Source organism: Cherax quadricarinatus, chromosome 27 (assembly GCF_038502225.1).
Source record: "Cherax quadricarinatus isolate ZL_2023a chromosome 27, ASM3850222v1, whole genome shotgun sequence".
NCBI lineage: Eukaryota > Metazoa > Arthropoda > Malacostraca > Decapoda > Parastacidae > Cherax > Cherax quadricarinatus.
Window position 1 is genome coordinate 29,130,719 of NC_091318.1, and position 12,186 is coordinate 29,142,904.

The following is a 12,186-nucleotide window of genomic DNA, read 5'->3' on the forward strand; positions in this document are numbered from 1 at the left end:
TATGTTTTCTTTTTAACCTTTTTGATCTGTTTCTCCAGTGGCATTGCTTAGCTATACTCAGTGATATAATCTGGATAAAGGTGCAATTATCAAGTTTTATACTTCTTTACCCCCTTTCCTGCAGCACTGTATGACCCTTTTGGGTTTAGTGCTTAATTTGATATTATTACTATTATGTCTTTTACCATAAATGTTTGTATTTTTTATTTAATTAATCTTTGTCAATATTTTGTTAGTGACAGTTCCAAGAGTAAGGCTTAAAAAAAAAAAAATTGAATGGTGATACAGTGCATACTTTTTTAAATTCCTTATTTCTACAGTATTTTAAATTTCTTAATTCTACAGTGTATTTCCAATGTTTATAAACTCTGGTGAGTACATATTTTTTTAAATTTCAGTATTGAAAAAAGGGGTTTAGATAATATCGTTCCAGTCTACGTCTTGAGTTATAACGGGCTCTTGTGGGAAAATTAATTCACTTAATGTAATTTTCACTTAGTAAACCACTTATGGTTCTTTCCTTGGCTGTTAACCAAGGCATTACTGTATTAAAAAATTAGCATTAAACCTTTAGAATAATTAAAGGTGTGAGCAACAAAACGTGAAAATATCCTTTTCGAATGTGCAGCAAATGAATAAAAATTCTTAAATTGTATAGTTTAATGCTTATATATATATATAAAAAAATTAACATCCATAATTTTATTTTTAGCCCTCATTATATATTTAAAGCCCCTTCAAGAATTTCCTTAATGTCAGCAAGAAAATCTTATCCAAGAAATTGGATTTTTCCTTACCTTCCTGGAATCAAACCAGATTGCTTCATTTCTTCAGGCACTGTCTGCCCCCTATTAGTTTTAGTACTTCCAATTATTTTTTTTTCCGGTATACCAACTAATTCACTATGCTAACTTTAAAGTAAACTATTTGTTACATTAAACTTTAAACAAGGCTGTGATGCTCTGGTAAAATTTTCTTTATGCAAGGAATTGACAGTCCTTCCTTTCTTCAGATCAGACTGATTGCCTCCTAGTCTGCAATCATTTGATGACTTCAACACCCTTTCATGGAGGTGCCTTGATGCCAGTAAAAGGCTCTTAATCCAAGGAACTAGAACTATTTCTCTGGGTCAAAGCTGTGTCAAAGTTTCACGGTGCTGTATGATCCCTATGGGTTTAGAGTTCCTCGCATGAATGTAATACTATCAATATTAAAACCAAATGCTAAACCTACAAGGGTCATACAACACATTAATACTATCAATAGGTTTAGTGGTTCTTAGAATATGATACCCCTCTTTCTTGAAGGGGTTCCTTGATGCTGGTGGGGGCTCTGTGTAAGGAACGAAGTACATATATGTTCAAATTCCTTGAATCAAGCCTGAATACCTTTCATTTTCCCAGTGCTGTATGACCCCTACAGGTTTAGTGCTTCTCCATGAATGTAATAATCTTCCCTGAAGGGATAAACTACAGTACAGGTGGGGCTTGAAACTTGCGGCAAATGAGTCTTAAGCTTGTGTACTGGCCTGGAGTTTTAAGACACACTTGCCATGAGTTTAAGCCCCACCTGTACTGTGGTTTGTTTGCAATCATATTACAATTTCTCGAGTTCTGAAGGGATGTTCTTTGATGCCAGTGAGGGTTCTTGACATGGAATTGAAGCCAAATCCTCTCCTTGAGATTGAACTTGATTACCTCTCGTTCTTCGAGGTGCTATGTGAATCCTACAGGTTTAGTGCTCTCTCCATGATTGTAATACCAGTAATGTATAACCTACAGGTTAAGAGCTCTTCAACCACCCCTTCCCCTCCCTGCCCTCCAAGACAGTGAAGGGCACTTAATCCAAAGAGTTGGAACTACCCTACCTTTCCTTGGATCAAATATGATTGCTGCCTATTTTCTTAAGTGTTTTATGACCCCCTACAGGTTAAATTTACCTCCGTCGTCTTCGTTCTACTACTCTCTCTCTTTACCTTCCCTTCTTGCTGATGGACCCTCCTTTAACCCTTTGAGGGTTTCGGACGTACTAGTACGGCTTACGACCCAGGGTTTTTGACGTACTAGTACACCTAAATTCTAGCGCCCTCAAATCTAGTGGGAGAAAGCTGGTAGGCCTTCATATGAAAGAATGGGTCTATGTGGTCAGTGTGCACAGTCTAAAAAAAATCCTGCAGCACACAGTGCATAATGAGAAAAAAAAAACTGACAATTTTTTTGGAATAAAACAGCGACTTTGCACTGTATTTTCGTATGGTATTTATTGTTGTATTCTAGTTTTCTTGGTCTCATTTTATAGAATGGAAGACATATTACAGAAATTGAGATGATTTTGACTGGTTTTACAATGAAAGGTACCTTGAAATTGAACTCTAAGTAGCAGAAATGTTCGATTTTTACCAAATTTCAAAAGTAAACAAATCGTGCCAAGCGTGCAATACACGTCAACTGGTGAGTCTAATATTCTTTTACAAGTGCACCAATAATATTTATACCATTTTTTACACTAATGCAGTAGTCTGCATAACAGTAAATCTTATATTTTTTGTGAGAATAAAAATTCAAAGTGGATAGCAAAAGAATATAAGAGGGGCCTTGAGATGTGACTAATGACCAGAGGAAATGTCATTTTAGTGCCAGGAATGTCTTTCTTGTTTATTCTGGACCCTATTCGGAAATTGGCATCTTTTGAAATTTGTGTGAAATTGGCAAAATTGCTAAATTCTGACCACTGTACTGGATAGTTGAATTTCATAAATGGGTGGTTTCTTGCACCCATTCGATAGAAAAAATGGAGTTCTAGCGAAGTATTCATGTTTTTTGTCAACTAGTACAGTGGAATTGGCTGAAAATGGGGCTGAAAGTGGGCAAAATCGCAGAGACCGCTAACTTTGCGAGAGCATAATTCCGTAAGTTTTCCATCAAATTTCAAACTTTTGGTGTCCTTATGATCGGGAAAAGATTCTGTATCTTTTCATAAGAGAAAATAATTTTTTTTTTTTTTTTAAATTTGGCCGACCCTGAGAACAAGTTTCGGAGAGGGCCTGTCGACCCTTAACCCTTTGACTGTTTCAGGCCCCTCTCTGAAACTGTCATTCTATGTCGCTCAATTTTTGAAAAAAAAAAAATTATTTTTTCTTATGAAATGATAGAGAATCTTTTCCCGATGGTAATGACACCAAAAGTTCGAAATTTGGTCGAAAACTCGTGGAATTATGCTCCCGCGAAGTTAGCGGTCTCGGCGACATGTGCGTATCGGCGATTTCGCCGACTTTGAGCCCAATTTTCAGCCAATTCCATTGTTCCAGTTGACCAAACTCATAGCTATTTCTTTAGAACTCCATTTTATCTATCAGCTGAGCACAAGAAACCTCCCATTTACTAATTTGGACTACCCAATATGGTGGTCAGAAACTAGCAATTTGGCCAATTTCACGCAAAATAAAAAAGATGCCAATTTCAAAATAGGGTCCAGAATAAACAAGGTAGACATTCGTGGCACTAAAATAACATATGCTCTGTTCATTAGTCACATCTCTAGGCCCCTCTTATATTATTATTGCTTTCTATTTTGATTTTTTATTCATACAAAAAAATACAAAATTTACTGTTATGCAGACGACTGCATTATTGTAAAAATGGTATAAATAATATCAGTGTACTAGTGAAAGAATATTAGACTCCCCAGTTGACGTGTATTGGACGTGTGGTGTGATTTATTTACTCTTGAACATTGGTAAAAATCGAACATTTCCGCTACTTTGAGCTCAGTTTCAAGGTCGTTTTCATCGTAAAAGTAATGAAAATCATCTCTATTTCTGTAATATGTTTTCCATTTTATCAACTAAGACCATGAAAACGCGAATACAACGATAAATACTATACGAAAATACACCTCAAACTCGGCGTTTTATTCCAAAAAAACGATCAGAGTTTTTTTTTTCTCATTACGCAATGTGTGCTGCAGGATTTTTTTTATGTGGTGCACACTGACCACACAGACCCATTCTCTCACATGTGGGCCTACCAGCTTTCTCCCACTTGATTTGAAGCCGCTAGAATTATTGAGTATATATACGTCAGAAACATTGGCTCGTAAGACGTATTTATACGTCGAAAACAGTCAAAGGGTTAAAGGGTTAATCCTGACTCTCTCATTGACTTCTTGACAACGACTGATTTACTCCACAAACTCTGATGATACTTTTCGCACTCCCCTCAGCCCTTTCTAGTTCAGTCTCTTGCTGCCCTTTACGCTTTCACCATCCACTACCCTGCTGTTATCCGTAACCTATTACTCATCCATCTCCCTTTTGCCACCTGATGCCCTCGCTTCCTTCCTGCCCTGCAGCGCTGTATAGTCCTTGTGGCTTAGCGCTTCTTTTTGATTATAATAATAATACAGGTTAAATGAAATTACCTCCATCCCCATAAATGCAATAAGTTTCATACCCCTCATGGGGTATGGAACCTTTCCTTCCTCAGATCAAATCCAAATAGCCCACCCTAGATCTATTAACTTCATTAGTGGGAATATTTTTCCTTCTGTTTCCATCAAGGGAGGCTGGTGAAGGATTCTTTGAGCCAAGAAATTTAATTACTTTCCTTTTCTGGGATTAAACTTGATTACTTCCCATGCCTTACCAGTACTTCAGCTTATGGGGTTTAGTGCTTAGTTATGATGATAATTCCATTTCCTACATACAGGCGGGCCCCGTTTTATAACACTGCTTTACAGCGTTTCACTAATGCAGCAGTTTTCAATTATACCCAGCACTGTATGACCCTGGTGGTTTAGCATTTAGTTTTGATGATAATTTCATTATACCCATTCATTTATTCAGACTTCCTACAATAAATATATTCACTACTCACTCTAAGCTAAGGATGAAATATTTTAAGGTAAGTACAGTAGTACCTCGGTACTCGACTCCCAACTCAAACAATTTGGTATTCGAACGCTTTGTTCTGTAAAAAAAAAAAAAAATCAGTAGTTGACTGCTTCCTCAGCACTCGACCAAACAATGTGCGTCGGTCTCCCCACAGCTGTCACTCAGTGCTGAACTATTTCGTGTTTCTTCAAAAAAATTTTTTTTTTTATGTTTGTATAAATAAGTCACCATGGGGCCTAAGAATATTAGTGACAACAGCCAACCAAAAAGAAAATTGGCTAGTCACAACAGAGATGAAAAATTATTATTATTCCCTACAGGAAAAATCTGTTCGGTATTTGAACAGCCTCATGAAACAAATTGAGTTTGAGTATGGAGGTTCCACTGTAACGTGTGTACTGTATATTAATTTTTTAGGCCTAGCTATATTCCTTGCCTAATGTATGATAGCTGTATGACCCTAGTTTTGATGATAATTAATATATGATAGTGTAAACATGTTACCAGGCTTTTATATGCATTTGAAAGTGAAAAAAGGCTATAATTCACTTTATAGCGATTTTTGCTTCACAGCAGTAGCCCGGAATGTAATCTGATGTATAAGCAGGACCCTCCTGTATTGTATGATCCCTATGGGTTTACCACTTCCCAATTATTAACCCTTTGACTGTCGCGGCCGTATATATACGTCTTACGAGGTACCGTGTTCGACATATATACTCATAAATTCTAGCACCTTCAAATCAAGCAGGAGAAAGCTGGTAGGCCCACATGTGAGAGAATGGGTCTGTGTGATCAGTGTGCACCATATAAAAAAAATCCTGGAGCAGGCAGTGCATAATGAGAAAAAAAAAACTCCCACCGTTTTTTTTTTAATTAAAATGCCGACTTTGTGGTCTATTTCCGTATAGTATTTATGATTGTATTCTCGTTTTCTTGGTCTCATTTCATAGAATGGAAAACATATTATAGAAATAGAGGTGATTTTGACTGATTTTACTATAAAAAGAACCTGGAAATGGAGCTCAAAATAGGGGAAATGTTTGATTTTTGCCAATGTTCAAAAGTAAACAAATGATGTCATTGTCCAATAAATGTCCAACTAGCCATTCTAATATGCAGTCATGAATGGGTTGATGTTATTTATACTATTATGCAGACTACTGCAATACTGTAATAATTGTAAGTCTACTATTTTTTGTTTGAATAAAAATTCAAAACAGAAAGGAAGAGTAGTATCAGAGGGGCCTGGAGACATGACTAATGAACAAAGAAAATGTTATTTTAGAGCCAGGAATGTCTGCATTGTTCATTCTGGACCTTATTTTGAAATTGTCATATTTTTTATTTTTCGTGAAATTGGCCAAATTGCAAATTTCTGACCACATTATTGGGTAGTTGAAATCGGTAAACGGGCAGTTTCTTGTACTCAATCGATAGAAAAAATGGAGTTCTAAAGAAATAGCTATGAGTTTGGTCGGCTGGAACAACAGAATTAGCCAAAAATAGGGCTCAAAGTGGGCGAAATCGCTGATTTGTAAATATCGCCAAGGTCGCTAACTTCGCGAGAGCATAATTCCGTCAGTTTTCCATCAAATTTCGTTTTTTTGGTGTCATTACAATCAGGAAAAGATTCTCTTATCATTTCATAAGAAAAAATATTTTTTTTTTTTTTAAATTTTGCAACACCAGGAGACACCTCAGGATTGGGGGTTGCAACAGTCAAGGGGTTAAATAACTGCTGGTGAGGGGGCTCTTGATCTGGGGAACTGGATCTGTGCTCCAATTCCCTGAATTAAGCCTGAATGCCTCCCATCTTCTCCCCCACAGGTGCTGTACAATCCCTATGGGTTTAGTGCTCCTCCCTCATAATAATAATATTACTACAATCAAAGTGCTAAACGCACAAGGATACACTTACCATGAACATCGGTATATATTAGTACATTATTATTGTGGAATTAGCACTTATTTTTTAAATGTTATCAAGAGTAATCACTAAATCTGTAGACCATAACTGGAAGAAATTACTAACAAAATGTGAAAATCTCCATAAGGAATTTTGAAATAAAAGGAAAATGCAAAATTTTTTCTAGGTACGTAGTTTAATCCATATATATAGTTTCCTTTTCAGTTCATGATTTTCATTTTACATATAAATGTTTACTGGAAATACTGTATTTTTACCTTATCATGACATGCTGCATCTGATTCTTGCAGTACTCGATTATTTCTGAAAATTAAAGTTCATACGTTGTTTTAGATCATATTATTAATGGTGTACAAACCTACACATTTTGCTTGCGCATCAAACAAGAATTCTTCAGTCAAATATAGACAATTACAACACAGGAGACTGATCACCTTGATTTTATGTCTACTTTACTGACACCAGTGCTGTAATCACTTGCATTTGACTGAAGAAGCCTGCTGTGCAAAAATTTACAGAGTACTGAAGGGGAATCCCACAAATTGACAAGAAAACAATAATGGAAAATGAGACTACAGGTATTCTGACTCTCAACTGGAGTCCTCATTGCAGAGTGTACACCTGAGAGAGATAATACATATACTATACACATATACAGGAGGGCCCCGATTATACAGCAATTAGGTTCCAGGCTACGGCTTTAAAGCAAAAATTTCCGTAAAGTGAATCGCCTTTTTTTTAATTTTTAAATACGCATAAAGGCCTGACATTTTTACAGTATATATTAAGCTAGGCTTAAAAAAAATTATATGAAAGTAAAATGAATGTACAGTACACAAATTACTAACCTTAAAATATTTTCATCGTTAGCTTATACATAATAGTAATGAGTGGTGAATCTGAAACTTTAGAAAACTGCCAGACTAGAGAGAGAGAGCACACAAATTCTGCAAACAGACTGAATCACTGACAACACACCCTGGCTCATGGTAACTGTTATGCAGGCTACTGCATTAATGTGGCGATAACTGTATACATGTATAGTGTAAGGTGTTATTTTGGGGGTAATGCTCCATAAATGTATATATAATGTCAGTGTTTTGGGTGGACACACATTAAACAGCCAGTTGGACACCTATTAGACATCCAACTTGGAGAGACTAACAACACTAAACAAATTATCTTCACATTACTCCAGTAGCCTGCATAACAGCAACACACCCAGGGTCACAGCAACACACCTAGGCTCATGGTAATACACCCAGTCACTCCCAGTTGATTGTCTAAATGGTCTAATACATGTCCAACTGTCTATTTCGTACATGTCCATCTGACCGTCTAATACGTGATATGTAGGGTGTTTAAGTTTCCAAAATATGTCATAGATGGATTACTGAAAATGTCTATGATAGCGTAAATATATGACATTTTCAGTGCCTCAGAGTGACATTCTTTGTGTTATTGCATCTTCAACACAAGTGAGACACTCTCTTAGGGGCGAATACTACGCTAGCACATGAACTTTTTTATTTTTCGTTTGATTTTTCATTTTTTTTTTGTACGTAAAGAAGCACCTTTCAATAGTAATGTGACCAAGTTTCAATAAGATAGCTCAAAAAACAAGTGAGATAAAAATTATTTACTAATAATCATACATATTGAACAGTATTTTCGTAATGGGACTTGGAGAAGCTGTTTTGGCATTATCTACGCATAAAACAATGCTAAACTGTATTTATAACAATTGCCAAAACTGTAATTTATCCTTTCTTCATTCTTAAAAAAAATAAAGTTTGTGTGGTTTTGACATTCAGCCAAATATCTGACTTTTGCCCTCACAAAAATCAAAAACAAATTATATCTCAAAAAGGCAACTGTTTGTTTGTAAAACAATCATTCCTTTATGTTCTCTGTGAATTTCATTGCATTCCTGCTATTATTAACGAAAATACAGTCATATATATGTGAATAACCTACTTCCGAGATAATCCACGAAACAGCCGGACCACCGATTTTTTTTTTTTCGAGAAAATAGCATTTTTCTCAGCATTACGAGTGTATATCATAGTTACCCCATGTTCGTTTTCTTTAATATAAGGACCCTGGAGGTGAAAGAAGGAGAATGGAAGCCCATTCCTGACGATGGGAGTCTTTTATTCCAGAGGGAACGCTCTGGGAATATGCCATATATTATTCATTCTGGAGTATTTACCATATTTCTTTGTTATTTATATTGTTTATTATGTCATATTAGATCAAATGTGATAGATAAATAAGCCGTAGAAGCTATAATAGCGTTATATTGAAGCATATTCCCCGGCCACACCGAGACTGGAATTTTCCATGATGTCAGCAAAATGGTGCCAGAAGGTTCCTGGTTGGCTGGAAGTCTACGGATAAGTCCCACCCACTGTATTATGATGCCAAATCGTCAATTATCATCTTAGAAAGAATAATACAATAAATACACGAAAAAAAAAATGAAAATTGACGACAGGTGAGCACACCTGCCGCGGGTGGTGACGTCACCCTAGGTGTTTTAAATGACCATAATTCCTTGTAGGAATGTCGTAGAACAATGATTCTGGTACCATTGTGTTGCCAGAGAGTTAAGCTATTTTTCTATATGATTAACTCAATTTGTGAATTTTTCAACAATTTTTCGTTCGCGCTGAGGTAGAGTGTACTTCCCCCTTAGATACTCCCTCACCTGGCTTAGCTCCTACTTTGTAACTTCGTACTTATGACTCCTCTTTTAATCACAACTACCTTTAGATGCCACTGTAACACAAAAAACAGTATAATATACGTAATAACTTTAAAATGTTTGAAACTTTGGAAAGTTTCCAGACAGTCAAGAGATGTGGTGGTCAAGGAGGATATAAACAAGCTGAGAGAAAGAGCGTGGAGTGCAGACACCATAATAGCAAATCAGGAGCCATATAAACAAATTTTTGGGATATACGTAATCTGAAATGTCTGTATTAGCAAAGGGCCATAAAGTAGGGCCCTCCTGTATATGTGGGATAAGTCAGGTGACAAGCTAGATACAGAACTGTAATTGGCCTACTGGGCCAAGTTAATGGAGAGTTTATGAAACTTAAAACCTGAGTAGCTTTAAAAAATTCGACAGGCAACAATATAGTTAAAAAGGTTTAAATTTGAGAAGGACCACCCTAGCATAAGCCAGTAGGCATATTACAGTGCACCTACATTATTGTTATAGTATCTCTCCAACTGAACTACTAGGCCGAAATACCCATGAGCTAATAGGTATAGGAACACTTGTTTCTTGAAAACATATTTAGCAGTACGACTGGGTCTCCATTGTTCCAGTGACAGACTAAAATTATTTTGGGTGTTGAATGTTGATTCAGTTACTAGCCTCTTGTATTAGCAGGCACTTTTGTTCCAGTTAACAGAATGCCTGATACTGTTTGAAGCATGTAGAACTTTCTTAATCATACCTTATTGCTTATGTTTGGTTAGCTGTTGTTTTAACCCTCTGACTGTCGCGGCCATATATATACGTCTTATGAGGTACCGTGTTTGACGTATATACAGTACACTCATAAATTCTAGCGGCTTTAAATCAAGCAGGAGAAAGCTGGTAGGCCCACATGTGAGAGAATGGGTCTGTGTGGTCAGTGTGCACCATATAAAAAAAATCCTGGAGCATGCAGTGCATAATGAGAAAAAAAAAACTCCGACCGTTTTTTTTAATTAAAATGCTGACTTTGTGGTCTATTTTCGTATAGTATTTATGGTTGTATTCTCGTTTTCTTGGTCTCATTTGATAGAATGGAAAACATATTATAGAAATAGAGGTGATTTTGATTGATTTTACTATAAAAATAACCTAGAAATGGAGCTCAAAGTAGGGGAAATGTTTGATTTTTGCCAATGTTCAAAAGTAAACAAATGATGCCATTGTCCAATAAATGTCCAACTAGCCATTCTAATATGCAGTCATGAATGGGTTGATGTTATTTATACAATTATTACAGTATTGCAGTAGTCTGCATAATAGTAAGTCTTCTATTTTTTGTTTGAATAAAAATTCAAAATAGAAAGGAAGAGTAGTATCAGAGGGGCCTGGAGACATGACTGATGAGCAAAGAAAATGTTATTTTAGAGCCAGGAATGTCTGCATTGTTCATTCTGGACCTTATTTTGAAATTGTCATATTTTTTAATTTTCGTGAAATTGGCCAAATTGCAAATTTGACCACATTATTAGGTAGTTGAAATCGGTAAATGGGCAGTTTCTTGTACTCAATCGATAGAAAAAATGGAGTTCTAAAGAAATAGCTATGAGTTTGGGCGACTGGAACAATGGAATTAGCCGAAAATATGGCTCAAAGTTGGCGAAATCGCCGATTTGTAAACAGCGCCGAGGTCGCTAACTTTGTGAGAGCATAATTCCGTCAGTTTTCCATCAAATTTCAGTTTTTTTGGTGTCATTACAATCGGGAAAAGATTCTCTATCATTTCATAAGAAAAAATAATTTTTTTTTTTTAAATTTTGCGACACCAGGAGACACCTCAGGATTGGGGGTTGCGACAGTCAAAAGGTTAAAGGAGTTAGAGCAACAGTTATCCAGGAGTTAAAGCTTGTGTATGGTCAACTTTTGCTTTAAAGATGTTCCAGTTCAAATGCTTATCTGAACTATGATGTCAGTAACTAGTGAGAATACAGAACCTTACAGAAGCACTAAATCACTGAGTGGGCAGAGCTACTGCAATGAACAAATTATATTTATACCTCTGCAATATAGTTTTATAAATAACACTCAGGGAGGAGGAGGAGGAGGAGGAGGAGGAGGAGGAGGAGGAGGGAGGAGGAGGAGGAGGAGGAGGAGGAGGAGGAGGAGGAGGAGGAGGAGGGGAGGAGGGAGGAGGAGGAGGAGGGAGGAGGAGGGAGGAGGAGGAGGAGGGAGGAGGAGGAGGAGGAGGAGGGAGGAGGAGGAGGAGGAGGAGGAGGAGGAGGAGGGAGGAGGGAGGAGGAGGAGGAGGGAGGAGGAGGAAGGAGGAGGAGGAGGAAGGAGGAGGAGGAGGAAGGAGGAGGAGGAGGAAGGAGGAGGAGAAGGAGGAAGGAGGAGGAGGAAGGAGGAGGAGGAGGAGGAGGAGGAAGGAGGAGGAGGAGGAGGAAGGAGGAGGAGAAGGAGGAAGGAGGAGGGGGAGGAGGAGGAGGAAGGAGGAGGAAGGAGGAGGAAGGAGGAGGGAGGTAGTAAGAGTAGGAGGGGCCAGTCAAATACTAAGAAAGAGGAGCACTGCAAGGGAGCTAGGTGCCCACAGAGGGTAAGTGCAAGAACATTGAGAGGGGGAAAAACAAATAAATAAAGAAGGAACAAATACACAGGGCA

General features: G+C 37.2%; 1 protein-coding gene across 1 annotated transcript in view; it reads right to left on the reverse strand.

Annotated features, from left to right (window-relative positions):
• Nucleotides 1-6,977: 6,977 nt before the first annotated feature.
• Nubp1 (NUBP iron-sulfur cluster assembly factor 1) overlaps nucleotides 6,978-12,186 on the reverse strand; it is a 49,863-nt gene continuing 44,654 nt past the window's right edge. The window contains exon 9 of the mRNA XM_053779997.2: nucleotides 6,978-7,124. Within this exon, the coding sequence (XP_053635972.1) occupies nucleotides 7,075-7,124 (50 nt within the window). The 3' untranslated portion in view covers nucleotides 6,978-7,074. The remainder of the gene's footprint in view (nucleotides 7,125-12,186) is intronic.